The 16,835-nt window shown below is 35.8% G+C and overlaps 1 protein-coding gene across 1 annotated transcript in view; it reads left to right on the top strand.

The window, feature by feature from the left end:
* XPO4 (exportin 4) overlaps window positions 1-16,835 on the top strand; it is a 78,878-nt gene that overhangs the window by 46,439 nt on the left and 15,604 nt on the right. Inside the window, exons 7-16 of the mRNA XM_066175843.1 lie at window positions 467-579; window positions 3,003-3,160; window positions 3,425-3,599; window positions 7,679-7,855; window positions 9,719-9,861; window positions 9,977-10,122; window positions 11,435-11,612; window positions 13,438-13,597; window positions 15,208-15,377; window positions 16,326-16,500. Of these exons, the coding sequence (XP_066031940.1) occupies window positions 467-579; window positions 3,003-3,160; window positions 3,425-3,599; window positions 7,679-7,855; window positions 9,719-9,861; window positions 9,977-10,122; window positions 11,435-11,612; window positions 13,438-13,597; window positions 15,208-15,377; window positions 16,326-16,500 (1,595 nt within the window). The remainder of the gene's footprint in view (window positions 1-466; window positions 580-3,002; window positions 3,161-3,424; window positions 3,600-7,678; window positions 7,856-9,718; window positions 9,862-9,976; window positions 10,123-11,434; window positions 11,613-13,437; window positions 13,598-15,207; window positions 15,378-16,325; window positions 16,501-16,835) is intronic.

The following is a 16,835-nucleotide window of genomic DNA, read 5'->3' as shown; positions in this document are numbered from 1 at the left end:
GGCAGGGCTAACATGTCTGCATTCTGTGACACATATCTGGCTATTTAGAAAAATAGGATATAGATTTCAATGAGCTATCTTTAGCTATGGTAAGGCCTTTTTAAAAGCTGCCAGGAAAATTTTTTAGAAAATTATTTCCTATTTTGCATAAATTTTAACACCTGTTAATTGCGGTTGCTTTTTTCCCTTCTCGCTGTGTCACATTAGACACCCTGGTTATCAAAGTGATCATATCGCTATGGTATGTCTCATAATTATGATCAAACTGTTATCTAACATTCCTGGAGCATTCTTTTTTTCAATACTTAATACCTTTTATTCCTTGGCCTCATGCATGAATTATGCTGTGTATGTGAAGAGGCTTAAAGTTTGTTTCCATTACATTCTTTGTGAATGGATCCTGTTGTATCTAGGATTTTTTTAAAGCCAAGCAGGAATGTTATTGTTGACCTTGACACCAGATAACTGGGCAGACATTATATAGCTATGTTTGAATCCTCACAAAATGTGATGCTAAAGCCAACAGAATCCTGGCGCGAGACCCTCCTGGACAGCAGAGTTATGGAGCTTTTCTTTACAGTAAGTTTCTTTCTTCAACTTTCATAGTCCAGACCACAGGGAAAGCAGCTCCTTCCCGTTCTAAAACTGTATTGTCGGACTCTTACATCAGGTAGGACTGATCCTGTTCACTTCAGCTTGCTTATCGAAGCGGACAGAATTACTGTCTTTTTCCTAGGGTGCTGAATTTATATTTTGCCTTTTAATTGCTTTAAATTGATGATCACTAGCTACAGAAAAAGGTTTATAGTTATCTCAACTTTTATATGTTTAATAATTCGGGACATGTACTCATCAGACAAAAGCAAGCACGATGAGCAGTAGTAGAGTAGTGAATCTTTCAGATAAGGTGTAGTGGCTCTCAGAAAAGATCAAACAAGCAGTGTGTTTTCACTGATTATAAAGCATTTGCTCGACAGAACAGCTGAAAATAAGTAATGTAGTTGTAGTTTTCTAGCTACTTTCAGCGTACAGAATTCTGCATCTCTTTCCTCAGCACAAAGGAAATCCACAAAAATTAAAGTAGAATAAGGTAGAAGGGATAAGGAAGAAGTGTTGGGAGCGGGGAATGCAGTACTCAATTTCTGTAACTTAAAAACCCCTCTGTGTTAAAAATGGATAGGACTTGTTTTGTTTTGTTTCTACAACTGTTGGGAGAAATTTGTAATCATCGCTCAGCTAGGACTTACTACAGCAGCAACATATATTGGCTTATAAATTCATTTGCTATGCAATTTAACTTAGGTTACGTCTCTTGGGATCTGAGAACTCAGCATTCTCAGGCTTTTTTTCATTCTTGCGAAGCAGAGAAATATGCTCAAAACTTGGATGAAGTTGTTATAAGACAATGTAAATGTAACTCTCTGGTGCTGCTTGACAGTATGTGTTTGGATACATGTCCTTACTTGATAGGATTTTCAAGAAGTTTAAATTTTTTTTTTTTACTCCAAGTTTATCCAGCAGTTTTGAAAAGGTGAAAAAAAATCAGTGGCAGAACTCTCAGCAGCTACACACAATCTGAACAGCTGTCTAGACTATCCAGACAGTTGCTGCTGTCAGCTGTGAACCTCCACATGCAAATAACTTTTTGGCTTACATGTTAACCCTTCTTCATTTAATAGTATGAAGTTGTCAGAGTTGCATATCTGTTTCCTTGATTGGTTTAAAATAACTTATTTGTGATAAAAAAATATTTTTAATAATATGCAGATTTGTTTAAATATATTTGCATTTTACTTACTAGTAACCAATGCTCGCCTGTATTTTATTATTTTTGAATGAATGCTAGCCAGGGCAGCATGCTGTCAATTCTGGTTTTAGATTCCTGATTTGCAGTGGTTGAGGCTTGCAGTAGTAGTTTGCTGTTTGAAGTAATGTAAGTAAATGGTAGTAATTTTTATTCATTTATCTGATCTGAGAAATTTTAATAACCTTGCAAATGTTGGCAGGACTGCTGCATTAGAGTGAGAGCCTTCGTTTCTAATCTCAGCCTCATGTGGGACGTATATTAGGAGGCGTATTTCTGTTACAGGGTTTGTTTCTCCTGCTAGTTTGATCTTTCAGGGATTAACCGTGCAGCTAATCCAACTAGGTATGAGTTGGGTGTACTTGCAACTGTAACACCACAGAAAAATGGTTAGTGTTTTAACTGTGCTTTTTGGTATAATATTGCTGAAATAATTTAGCTAAATTTCACTTCTGGGTGAGAAAGCTACTCTATGTTTGTTTGTTTACTCAATAAATCTTCTGTGAAAAAATAGGTACGAGCCTAAAAATTTTTTTAAATCTGTACTTGACTGATGAAAATAAGTATGAAAATATGTTTACTGAACATAGATTCAAATTCAAATTCATTCTAGATTCAAATCTAGAAAATCTCATCAAGAGAAATAATGACATAACAGTTTGCACAAATGCAGGAAGATTACTATTGGCCTTGTATAATATAAGGGTGTTGCCAAGGAAGTGATGCATTCATTTTTGTATATGTCTTCAGTGTTTACCTCTGCTAAAGAAGCATCTATATAATCTTGATTGAACTTGTTGACTAACTTTAGCAAGACTCTATAGCCTAGGCATAGTTAGCATAATAGAGATGACTGTCATTATTGCTGTTTTTAGAAGGAGCAGCATGTCTGACTGGCTGGCATCTGTTTCTCTCTTTAAGACATAACATTCAATAGACAGTTCAATTTTCAACATGTAGGTGAGCCTTAACTAAATGTTAGTTTCAGTGAGTTAATTTAAGGCTTGAGATTGTGTGAGCTGAGTCACTGTCTTGATGTTTGCCATGGTTTAGGGAGTTGCAGAAACTCTTGTGTTTCAGACTGAGTGGAAGTTATAGTAAGCTTTTTTTGGTGTGTGCTCTTTTGGATTGAGAGCCATGTGACTGTTGTAAGAACACCCTGTTTTCATGTATTATTAACTACCTCACTTCCTGAAAGGTACATCGAAAAATCAGAGAAGATACAGATATGGCCCAAGATTCATTACAGTGCCTGGCACAGCTGGCATCTTTGCACGGGCCAGTCTTTCCTGATGAAGGTTCACAAGTTGATTACCTGGCACACTTCATTGAGGGATTACTGAATACTATCAATGGGTACGTATGCCTGCTCTCTAAATTTAGATGGCATCTTTTAATCTTTAGTTTGGACTGTAGCATATCTGTGTGGAGACGTGGTATGGCTTGCTTATTTCTGGATATAATTTGTGCTGACTGTTGGATTGCTTAAATTGTAAAAGGGCAGCTTAAAGTAGGTGGTGCTCCTTATGAAATAGACTTATTGATTGAAAATGTATCAACAGAACCAATTCCCTTTTAGCAATTTTCTTAATGGCAAAAACCTGCTATTTCTATCTATAGAATTGAAATAGAAGACTCTGAAGCAGTGGGAATTTCCAGTATTATCAGCAATCTGATAACTGTATTTCCTCGCAATATTTTAACGGCCATTCCAAATGAACTTTTCTCTTCATTTGTTAACTGCCTCGCACACCTCACCTGTTCTTTTGGAAGAAGTGCTGCCTTGGAAGAAGTGGTAAGTAGCTGCTCTCAAAAAAGTGGGTAGCCTTTTTCACTTCTATTTGTGATAAGCATAAGTGACATGAGAATTTGGCTATTTTGTTAATAACTGTTGTGAAGTCAGTAGCTTTGTCCCAGACGTTTCTGAAATCACACACGAGAGGATTTTCTTTTTATTTCATGCAATGTAATGAACATAATTACACACTGCATGCGTCTTTCAGACTTCGTTTTGATTTAAAGTGCATCTTAATTTTTTTAAGTGAAGTTTAACGATTAATTGAAAATATTAAAGTCTTAAAGTATTGCTGACTTGCTGTTGTAGATAATGAACAAGCTGCAGTCCTGAAAGTTTAAAATGACTACATGAACATATGGACAGACTAAAACTTAACTGCTGCCTAGAGTTCTGAGTCAGGAGTTTGTTTTAAGTGAGTGTAGCCGTTAAGATCTGTTGTTAACATCATACATCTAAGCTGTTCAGATCATACCTTCGTTGCTGACACAGTTCAAATGGTAATTGTGCATACAAATCTAGCACAGGAACTAAGAGGATTTTTTTTCATTCAAACTTTGCCTGTAACGTTAAAGGGCAGCTGGCATAGCCCAAGTGTTCTGCTTCTAAAAGTTGCATTAAAAATAAAAGCTACCAAGGACACATAGTTTAAGGAAAATTATGCAAGAATTAAGGCAAACAATCTTGCATTTCAGCTATTTATGTGCAGTGTCTAGAGATTTAAAATTGGGCTATCAGGATGCTAACCAATATTTTCCCACTATCATGAGAAAGGATGATTTTATTTGTTTTGACAATTCGGTGTAGGGACAGAGTGAGTTTGAAAATAATTACAGAATTATTTGGTTACAAAGCTGATGGATGTGTTTCTTTACCAGAAAGCACAGGTGTATTAACTAGCATTCACTGCAGAATATTTGATCATCTTCTCTGCAAGGTTAAAATGCATTAGATTTAGCCCAGTGCTCAATTAAACTTTTCTTTTTTTTATGTCTTAATCAAAAGATTGGTGTTTAAATTTAGAAACTAAAATAAAGCTCATTTCCAAACTTCATTGGTCAAAATTTGTGTGCTTTTGAGATTTTCTGGTAGAATATTGAGTACATATTCCAGCATTCACCAATACATTTAGAAATGCTTCTGAAGCCTTTATAAGATTCATCAAAACCATAGGCAGCTATCATTTAAATTCAAAGGAACTAAAGGGATGTTGTTTCCTCAGCATCTTGTTACTTGAGAACTGGAATACACAGTCACGTTTAATGAAAAGAGTGCTCAACATTATGCCATTTAAAACAATCTCTCAGCAGGAGCTTACACTAGCTTGTACCACTGTCTGGTGCAATGATACCATGTGCTGTGCCTATAGAAGTAATACTTTGCATCCCTGAAAACAATCTTTTGGCTTAGGAATGTCCTGGCTATGGCTAATGTGTTCCCCACATTTCTTTTAGAATGCATGCAGTGATACTTTCTGTGAGCTCATGTGTTGTCTGTAGTTAAGAGCTTTCTGACAGATAAAATTCCATGTATGTTGGGCTGATTAGAATCTTCAGGTAATATTCCTGGAGCTTTTCAGAAGTATGAAGTGCAGCAGAATGCGGGCAGGTGTACTCCTTAAGCTTTGCTGGTTGGTAAAACTGTTTTCCCCATATTTCTGCTAGTTCATATGCCAGCAGAACATACCATATGAACATGTCAGAAACCCCATCAGGCACACGGAATCTACTTAGCTGAAGACCTGCTATGAAAACTGTCAAAATATGGAGATCCTGAATCAAACCCTGCAAACCACTTCAAAGCATCTAGTACTGATTTTCAACCACAGGGAAGCCCCCACAATCCAAGCATTATGTTCGAATGCTGTTTCACATTAACCTGCTAGTTTGGGCTGGGGAGATTGGCTGAAGGAAGCTGAAACATTTGCCTCAACCAGCTACATTGGTGGAGGGAGGGCAGTAAGCTTCATCAGTGCTGAGGGTTAGTTTATGGGGCAGAGTGGACCATCTCTTCCCTTAATGGCACTGGGTGTGAGAGAGGATGCTCCTCCACAGCTGTGCTCTGCCTTGCTCAACACTTAATGCTTATGCCGAAGTAGAATCAAATAGTCCACCTGAATTAGTGAAGAGTATGAACAGGATGTTGAATGAAAAGACCCAATAAAAATTATATCAAAGGCTTATTTTTCTCAAAACTATTATTAATGTACTCTTCCTCCTTCATGGTATTTTTTTCAATATCATGTGATAGCAGAGATCATTTTCAATTTGGTCCGATCTGCTGGGCTTCCAGCTCTTTGCAGCTTGTTGCTGCCTGACAAACTTTCAAAGTGGTTTTTTTTTTTTCAAAGGGTCAGCAAACTAGGAAGGAAGAAGGACCAAATTGCTTTTGTTTCCCACAGAGGAAATTAAGAGGAATTAACCATCTTTTAAATGTACTGGGTTTATCTTGCTTCTTCTGAAGATCTGAGTTTTGATCCATCAGTATTATTCGGCTCCCAGTCTTCAGCATGGCATTTGCCTGTGTGAAATCTTTGGTAGCCCAGCAGTAGCTAATCTGAAAGAAGGATTGGGATGTTTTAGTAGGGTTTCTTTGGGACCAGATTGGTTCAGTATGGATAAAATCTTTCTACTCTTTGGGCATTTATTTTATGGAGGCACTTATTAGTCCTAGATTGCTTATGAGAATATCTCCAAGTGGTAAAATAATTTTTCTTTATGGCATTAACTTCTTAATTACCTTTTCAAATAAATAGATTTGCTATATTTAAGGGTATTTTGTTGTTTATAAAGACATGTCTGTTTATTTGCTTATGCTCTCAATTATTAAAAATTATTAAAAGTCATATATATAAGTTATAGATGTAAATATATTACATACATGTCAAAATATTTCAGGACTGAATGACTCTATAAATTCATGTGTCAAGTGAAAACTTAAGACAAGTTTTAAAAAGACATGCTGTGATGTCCTTCCTAAATTTGACTTACCATAGTGTTGAATACAGTTTTGCCTCTCTTGTCTTCAGGTTTTGTTTTCACAATTGCATCAGTATGTCCCATATTTTAACTTCTGGAAATAGGACAGCTTTGCTGTTACAAAAGGATACTGTGAAGCTATCTTGGAATGCTTCCAATGTGATATCAGTTTTTCCTCTTAATCAGTCATCCAGCCAGTGTTTTCTTTTCCTTGCCTGTTCATCCAACCGTGTTTGTAACTTCACTGGAAGTCAGGAATTCTTGTGTCTGGAGCATGATTAAGGCCTTAATATCTCTTTATTTCATCATTGAACCATTTTACTAACCTCTGCTGTCTCAGAATAAGTTCTGTGAGCCATCCTGTTGGTTAAAACCTGAGAAGACAGCATTTTAGTAGGCTGTTTATCTGCACAGTCATGTGGAAGTTTTTTGAAGTTGGAGCTACTTACAAATGTTCAATTTTTGCATCAAAACAAAAAAAGTTGATAGTTACATTAAAAATACTTTTTAAAAGAAATGGCCACTTTGCTGTTTGGATTCTTTAGTTTGCCTGCAACTCAGGACTTTGTTTTTCAGAGAAGTTATTTCCTTTTGCAACTTATATACTATATAGAAGCACATGAATAATTAAAAACAAGAAGCATCAGTTGAAATGCACTACGTAATTATAGCTGCGGGCTTATTCTGTTCTAATTCATTGCATTTTGATTTGCTCATAGAATGAGAAGTTGTGATTCATCGTCAAAACTGGCTACCTGTAATAAGGTTTCTTGAACACTTGCAATTTTGCAGTTATTTCCTCTAGAATCATTGGTTTTTTCTCTTTATTTCAGAGGTAGTGGAATACTTAGAAATCTGTATGCAATATCAGATGAAGAGAAATAGCTAAACACATTGACAGGTTTTTAAAGCCTGGCAGGCATGAAAGCTGCAGTGACCTTTTCAATGCATTGCTTCAGTTCATTCTTATATTTTCTTAGCCATCCTTAGATCCCTTTTTTTTTTGTTTGTTTCAACAGTAGAAGAACATCTGTAAAACAATGATAAATATGTTTCTCTGGTTTAGTTTAGTAATAAGATTTTTTTTTTCATTTCTTACAGCTTGACAAAGATGACATGGTATATATGGAGGCATATGATAAGTTGCTGGAATCCTGGCTTACTTTGGTCCAAGATGACAAACATTTCCATAAAGGTTTCTTTACCCAACATGCTGTTCAAGTCTTTAATTCCTACATTCAGTGCCATCTAGCTGCTCCCGATGGCACAAGGAATTTGGTAAGCCTTCATTGTAGTAGTTTTGAATGATAACATACAGTAACTAGCCCATGTCTTTTGGTTTGTGTATATTACATAGCTCAAGGCAGCTAGTATAGAATTTCTATTTGTGACTTTGGAAATGAAAAAAAAAAAAGCTGAACTTGTTACTCAGTTGTGATTTCCCAGTCCATTTCTCTCATTCTGGAGAGGAACCAAAAGAATGCGAAGCTGGAAATCACTTAAAAAAAAAAAAAAAAAAGAGAGAGAGAGAGAAAAGTAAACTTGTAACTCAAATCAATATGTATCTTGTTCTTTCCACAGATACAGTGACTAAAATGTTGGCCTTCCTTCTGGATTAGAGTTCTAGTTAAAATTCACAGTGAAATTGGGGGCCTTTTTTATGATTGTTGCCTCCCATGCACTTTCTTCAAAATATAACTGACGTGCATAAACATCTGAAAAAGTGTAGACTGTGCTCAAAGTAGAAGAAACTTGGAATGTCATGTGGTCCTTTTGGATCAGATAAATTCCCAGTTGAGTTTTTGAACTGTTGACTGTCTAGAGAAAATGTAAAAGTACATCAAGTATCTCTTGAGCCTTTGAGAAAGAAAGATGATTAGTCTATTTGCCAGGAATCTGGATCTTTCTAAAATAGATTCTGATACAGAAAGTTGGATGTAGGTGTTGGATAAATTAGTTATTGCATAGTTTCAATTCAATGACTGTATAAAATCTCCCTTTAATTTGATGCTGTGCAAAGATCTCAAGAGGTACCTCATCCTGAAAAGCACTATGTAAAACATAATTCTGCTATCTCAATATGTAACAGATGGTAAAAACAGTGCCAAAACTGAGAGAAATATTTCACAAGAGAGCTTTGAATTCATATCAGGCGGTCTTGACATAACTTACGTACACAGGTTGATTCATGTCATTCTGTGAGATAAGTCATTTATCCCATGGGTAACCTTTAAAAGCCACAGCTGGCATTTTAGAATGCTTCTTGTTCTATATCAAAGCAGTAACAGGAACTTTCAGTCTCTGCTTTAAGAGCAGAGGCTCACCCTTCAGTAAACAGCTGCAACTTTGAAGTTGCCAAAAGAGAATGATTTGCTAGGTTACATAAAGAAAAGATGAGTTAAAAGCACTTTGCATAAGGACTTGTGTGTGGATTCAGTTTCCCAGGGCCTCTTTAGAAACAAAGCAGACTGATAGCTTTCTCCGCCTCTTGTATTTTACTTAGTTACTTGCATAAATTTTATGATTAAGAGATAAGAAAGGAACACTTTTAATATTTATTCTTGGTTTCTGCACATCATGGTTCATCTCTTCAAGGAATAAGATCTGATTATCATTTAAATAGTTTTATAATGCAACCAAGATAAGCTTTGAGAAATTGAACAGTGCAACTCCTGCATCAGCAAGAAATAAAACTGAGATCATCAAGATTATTAGTCTGCTGTTTTCTGAGTTTATAGCATTTACTTTCAATGTACTTTTTTAAAATATTGTAGTACTTTTTAAACTTCAATTTCCCCTCAAACAGGAAGTTAGGGAAAACTTTTAATGAAAGGGCTAACATTCAATTCATCATGAAAAATACTGCCTATTATGTGATTTATGTAAGATCTCAGACAACTGAGAACTATCTAAATATTAGCAGATGAACTGAATGTGGCATTTTGGTAGTGAATTTGTGAAATGCTGATTTTAAAACAATATGAACCCATGTTGACTCTGTTTAACTCTTGTGTCTAATTTAGTACAAGTCTGTTGTCCATACATGCAAATTACTTTGCAAGAAAGAGCCAAAATAATGCAGAAAATTGTGGTGATAATGACCCTAACTGGTTGCTTCTAATTTTGTTGAAATAACCAAAGACTGCCAATGGTGTGGCCTCTCGGGAAGAAGAAGAAATAAGTGAGCTGCAGGAAGATGACAGAGACCAGTTCTGTGACCAGTTGGCCAGTGTAGGCATGCTGGGGAGGATTGCTGCAGAACACTGCATACCTCTTCTCACAAGGTAAGTACAAAAAAAAAGGTCATGAAGGCACATCAATCAAGTTGTCACATAAGAAAAGCCTAACTTTGCCAAACCAGTTTAAAAACAGTGAAGCTACTTTGTTATTTGTCCACAGTTTGTTAGAAGACCGAGTGACAAGGCTCCATGGACAGTTGCAAAGGCATCAGCAGCAGTTACTTGCCTCACCAGCATCAGGTTCAATTGACAATAAAGTGCTTGATGACCTGTATGAGGATATTCATTGGCTTATTTTAGTCACAGGTTTGTGTACAGCTTTAAATTGTATTTGTTCTGATAGTCTTATTGCAACTGAAACACCTCAGGAAAAAAATCCCTGTATATCAGCTACTCTTGATTGACTATACATTTTATCCCTTACAATGATTTCATCTTACATACAGGACTTGCAAAGTCCTTGTCTTACTATCATCTGCCTTGAGTAACAGGAATATTATCTGTAATGATCGTCTCGTGTAAAGGTTTCATCAATGTCTGTTGAAAATTCCTGCAACTAATTTTGTTATAGATATTTTTGAGTTGTGTTATCAGTCAACGTATTCAAGAAATTAGTCTGTTCATGGTAGTAGTGGTGTTGTCTGGGTGCACATGATTTAGTAAGGGAACCAACATGAGATCAGGGTAATGGTGACAGAGAATCATGTAAGTTCTAGACCACCTCAGTGCTGCTGATCTGTGACCTTCTGTTAAGTTATGTTTCAGGGAATTCAGAGCCTTTTTGCTCTAAATTTAGAGCCTCTTGAATTTAAGGCCTTTTTAGGTTTGATTTTTATATGGCGGTATTTTACTTAAGTTTGCGAACCTAGTAAGAACAAAGTCTGTACTCTGCTTGGAGAAATGTATAATGTATAAAATATTTGTGGGACTTTTTTGAAGATCTGGTGTTTTAGTTGCTCTCAGATGTTGACATGAATGTGTTTCTAATATATTTGTAACACTGAGATGGAGTTTGTAGCTCACAGATGGTTAGGAGATCAGATATTGAAAACTACAACTAAAACTGGAATTAATGTTGTCTAGATACCAGAGTATTGTAGGAAAACCCATACTTCTTCTAATCTGCACTTGCTAGGCGAGGAAGACTGTGTTACAGCACATGTACTTAAGGTCTGAAAGACTTGATTTGAGATGTTAGCAAAACAAGTCCCAAATGATATGGACTCAGCAGGGAAGCTGCAAAACAAGGCTTTTCTATCACATAACAGAAGAAGAAAAAAATGACAACAACAACAAAACTGTTGTCTTGTCCCTCCCCCAAGTAGATAAATTGACTGTAGCACTTGAACATGAAGCAAAACTTGTCTTTTTTTATTGGTTTTTAAATTCCCAGTTTCTTTTTCCAGTCTTGGTTTCTTGTCACTTTAGGTTTTTTCCTACTGAATGGCTTCAAGGATTGTAATTAACTTGTGTTAATTTAAGCAGTGTTAGTTAAGGTCTGTATAAACATTTCATTCTGGTGTGATATCTGCAGTTAAGCCTATGGATTCTTTAATCAGAAAGCCATAAGTTAACCTAGGGTAGAACGTTGTGATCACTCTTTCTTTTTTAATGTAAGGCTACCTCTTGGCTAATGATACTCAGGGAGAGACTCCGCTAATACCTCCGGAAGTAATGGAATATTCCATTAAACATTCAGCTGAGGTTGACATCAATACAACACTTCAGATTCTGGGATCTCCAGGAGAAAAGGCCTCTTCCATCCCAGGGTACAACAGAACTGATTCTGTAATTAGGTAAGGATGCATCTTGTATTATTAAGTGTCTTAAGTGCTTTGTCAGAGAAAAAAAAGACCTAGGATGTGAGTAGACTTCTGTGAATGTGAAAAGCAAGCAACATATAAACACTGAACATCAAAAAAGGAAAGACTGACCTGATAGTCTTAACAGACATCATGAGCCAAAGACTTGGAAACACACAGAAATGTTTTTTATATTTCTGCCGAAAACTCATCTTTGATCAAATTTTTACAGAAAATGCTTAAAACTACTGAAGTAAAAAAAGTTGACAGATCAAAATCTTTAGATGATATATACTTTAACATTCATTCAGCACGTATACAGCTTAAGCAAATGCTTTCCATAACATCAGTGAGCTTTTCTACTTTGAATATGGGTTACTGCCCAAACTTGGCAGTAGCAGCAGAATTGATTCTCAGAGCGTGAGGAATTGTCAGTTATGTACACATATCGGCGATTGATGGAGAGACGGGAAGACTGATTCATGATCAGAATTCGATTTTACTCAGGTTTTCCAAGAACTTATATACCATTTCAGTAAGGTTAATAATTTCTTCTACAATAATTAGGTTAAAAGATCATACAAGCAACTTATGCATTTTACAACATCTTTATCGTAGGGGGTTGATTGAATCTTTTCCCTTAAGCAGGTTTAATCCCATCTTCTCATAAACTCAAAGTTCTGTTTGTCCTTGCCATGGCATCCTAGTCACCAGACTAGCTATGCTAATTAAGTCTGTCTTACTCTTGGTCTTGTGTATTCCACATCCACACATCACTGTCAACCTATAAAAGAAGCAGGAGAGATTTCCCTTCTCTTTTTGCGAGAAGGCTGATGTTCACAAAGGTCTCAATTTGAATCCTCATGCTTCAGAAGATTTTATCCCACTCTGGTGACATTATTAGTTGATTAGTGGTTGTGTTCTTTAAATGTTTTCTCCTGCGAAGAAGGTAGAAAAAATGGACCTTCATTAGCAATGATGTATGTGCCTAGTGTTCAGAAGGTTGAATACTGCTCACTTATACTATTGGATGCTTCAAGAAGTGGCCACCAAGAGGATTTCTTCATGCAGTGTCTCAGTGGCAGGAATAAAAGCAGATCAAAATAAGGAGAGATTTGAGGCTCTTTGGCAATAACTCTGAAACGTCTTCAAGAAATAGGCCTCTGTCAGCCCCTAAATTTCTTGTGTAAATCACATTCTTACGAAATTCAGTTTACGTACTACAAAAGCTAGTATTTAATGCAGTTATATGGACTGTTTGTATTAATGCAATCACCTTGTGATTTACTAATTCAGACTATTTCCCAGCAGTAATGAACAAGAGAAAAATAACTGGTCATTCCTGTGTTTGTTTTTTTGTATGTGTCACACTGCACAATTAGAACCCATTTGGTCACTAAACTTTATGGTGCAATGAAGGGAAAAGCAGTTTTTGAAAACAACTTTTCATGCACTCCCAAGTAGTCCATTTGTCATGACGCTTGTGGAGATTCTTTGTTCCAGTAATTTTGATGTCAAAATTACTGTTAAATTTTATCTTTTAAAGCGTAATTTTTACTTTTTGGAGGGTATTTTCTCTATTCTCTCTCTCTCTCTCTCTCTCTCTCTCTCTCTCTCTCTCTCTCTCTCTCTCTCTCTCTCTCACATCTTGCATTTCAAAAACATTAAATTCAGGTGCTTTTTACTTGATTAGAGTGGAAGTGCTTTGTATTATCCTGATCCTTCTGTCATATTTTGTGAAAAATGAAAGTGGCTTTGGTAGTTGCATTGCTTCTCCAGAAACCACTCTCAGCATCCTCATTGCATTTTAAATCTGCAGGTTGTTATCTGCTATTTTAAGAGTGTCAGAAGTAGAATCTAGAGCAATAAGGGCAAATCTCACACACCTCCTGAGCCCCCAGATGGGCAAAGATATTGTATGGTTCCTCAAGCGCTGGGCAAAGACTTACCTCCTAGTAGATGAAAAGTTGTATGATCAGGTAAGGATATAACTTTTATGAATTTATTTGTGAGTATTAGCAATATTATCCTGTGAATGTAAATGTCAGTGTAGCTATTTAAAAGTCCAGTGCTGAAGTATTTTGAATGTTATATGGGTTGTGATTTATTTTGGAATTTGTTTGAAAGTTCATTTTCATTTGCTAATTAGAAATGTAAGTTTTTAGGGGACTCTTGCACATTTTGCTGTAAATGTGATATTTTTTTTTGGTAGCCATTGCCATATCAGAATAATATAGTGCTCCTGGGCTGCATAGTGAGTGAAACTCACTGACTGCAGTGTTGTTATAAATCATGACTGACCATCAGATTTTACATTTCATCTCTAACACAATTACTGTTCTAGATCATGATTCTGAGTTAGATATTTAACACCATCGCAAGGTAGTATACATTAGCTAATGTCATGCTACTTTCTCTCCTCATTCTCATTGTATATATCATAATTTCAACAGTGTGTTCTTTCTAAAGGGCAACTTCTTACCGTGCTTGGACAGCACTAATTGTGATTAGAACTTGATCCTGACTTCACTTATCGAACTAACTGTAATCCAGCCAGCTCACATAGGCCACCCATGCTGAGGAGGTCCTGTTAGCTCTAATTTTTGAGAAGTCTCTTCCTCCTCCCCTTTATTTCCACTATTGAAGCAACTAAGAATACTAACACTTCAGGAGGCCTCTCCTTAACAATAATAAGCATCACACAGACTTGCAAATATTTGGAGTCATATGATTCAGCTCATACATATAGCACAGCTAAGGATTCATAAAGGTACCAGTTGGGCAAGAATTGGAGATCATGTTAGAAGGAGATCCATGTGAAAAACAATGTGAAGAAACAAAACAGATTGTCTAGGAAATGCACACTTTAATTTGTGTTGACATGTGAAAGTGATTGAAGCCTCTATTTAAACCTTATGCTCAGTCATGTATATATCATGAGTTCTGAAAGGTGGAAGCATAAGTGGTGTGCTGACAGGAAGCCCCTGCACAATTGCTACAAAGTTTTTGGTTTCACTCTTGAAAAACTTTCCTTTAAAGGTAGGAGAACAGGCAATTTCAAGGAAGCATATTTTAATGTGCCAGGAGCAGAGTGTGGCATGTTTCCTAAGAAATGTGTAGATTGAAGGAACCATCTGCAGAGAGCAGATGCAGAAAAATTGAGAAAATTAATTTTTACAAGTTTCTGTATAGATCAAGAACTAGGTTTATTTCTAATAATTTTTGCCACTGAATTTTGAGGAATTATGTCTTAAATTTATGGAAACATTTTGGGAGGTGATTTTGGGATCTTTCTTTTAATTATTAAAGCTTTTGAACTTTCATTGGCCTTAAAAACTAGTCATACTCAAACCCTTTTTGTAACGAGGTTGAAACTTTTCTTTGTTTTAGATGTTGTGCTTAAAATCACAAGATAAATTTGGCAAAGATTTTTCTATTACAGGTATTCTTTGCCTTTGTCTATGTAACATTTGTGTAATTTAAGTAGGAAAGAAGTGACAGCCTGAAAAGAATTTGCTGACAATGATTGCCATACACTTTTGGGTTCTGGCTGCTGTAAAACTCACTCATTTTAATGCTTTTCTTATAGATAAGTCTGCCATTTAGTACAGCATTTGGTGCTGATACAGAGGGTTCCCAGTGGATTGTGGGTTACCTTTTAGAAAAAGTGATCAGTAACCTGGCAGTGTGGAGTTCAGAGCAGGACCTTGCAAATGATACTGTACAACTGCTAGTAACATTAGTGGAAAGGAGAGAGCGGTAAGTTGCTATACCTCTGGAAGTCAAAAAGTTTCTTTTGCTTCCTTTAAAGTTTTTTGGCCACAGTAATCCAGATATAGGGTGCTTCATATTCATGTCTCTCTAAGTCAAATTACTTTAGTAACACTGTAACTGAAAAAGACACCACAAAATTGTCTGACAAGCTGAGGAGTGAGACCTGTATTTGACAAACATCACCTAATTTTTATTATTGTTTAGAAGTGCACTCTCCTTCCCTACTTTTGTATCTCACTCTTAAAACAGTGAGAAAGGAAAACTCTCCTGGTCTCCACTCTTATTGTAAGGATTTTTGTGCTGCTGTTAATTTTTGCTGATTAGGAGTTCAGATACTGGCTAAGCCAGTATGAAATATGTTTTGTAAACCTATTTTTTTTTTTTTAAATACAGGATTTTGTGGATTCAGTCAAATCTCAATAAGTTTTCTTTGATATTGCAAACTGTGAAGCAGGAAGTTCTTGAATGCTTTATTTCTGTCAATTGACATGCAATTATACATGCAATCATGCATTCACAGTCTACTGAAAGACTGTTCTGAAGTATGAGGATTTTAAATGCTTGAGGACTTTTAAAAAAAATTAAACCCCACAGGAATAACTTTTGGAATAAATTGCTTATTTTATTATGACATAATGAGACTAAGCTTTTAATCCATGCAATATGTCCATTAACTCTTGTGTATGTGTGTAAAACTAAAGCACTTTCCTGCTTTTCTTCTGTATAAATTGATCTATTTTCAGAGTATATACTTTAGAAATCTGAGAGCTGAGGCATTAGTAAGATGAAAATCAAAAGGTAATTTAGCCTCAGAATAAAGGAATTTTTTAAAAAATATAGCAACAAAAAACTTCCAGCAACTGCTAGAAACCTGATGTGCTCTGTTCATACAGTTTGTGAAGTCTTTAATGAATTTTTTTTCCCCCCTTTTAGGGCAAACTTAGTTATTCAGTGTGAAAACTGGTGGAATTTAGCCAAACAGTTTGCAAGGCGAAGCCCTCCTCTTCACTATTTGTCTAGCTCTGTGCAGAGAACACTAATGAAAGCTTTAGTTCTAGGAGGTTTTGCTCATATGGATACAGAAACAAAGCAACAGTACTGGACAGAGGTAAGCTATTTTGATACTTCTATTACCTCCACATAAGCAAGCAATACAAGTTACTTTAAGAAATTTTATTAGTGACACAAAAATCAATTTGTATAACATATTTTGATATTTAATACTGATGATTTTTTAAGTTATTCTCTCCATGGTGGACATTACTTGTATCTGTTGTATCAAAATTGTATCTAAAATATCTGAACCCAAAGAGAAACCACTAATAATTAGCTGGGGGATTTGTGAAGCAGACAGTAGACCAATATGTTTGAAAGACACTATTATAGAAAATTAAAAATTTCCCTTGCACTGGGACATTTTTTCCTTTCATTTTAATTTTATGG

This window comes from Chamaea fasciata, unplaced genomic scaffold (assembly GCF_029207755.1).
Source record: "Chamaea fasciata isolate MVZ Bird 193981 ecotype frontalis unplaced genomic scaffold, bChaFas1.0.hap1 SCAF_2, whole genome shotgun sequence".
NCBI classification, from domain to species: Eukaryota; Metazoa; Chordata; class Aves; order Passeriformes; family Sylviidae; genus Chamaea; species Chamaea fasciata.
The sequence above is the reverse complement of the archived record's forward strand: the minus strand, read 5'-3'. Positions and strand labels throughout refer to the sequence as shown.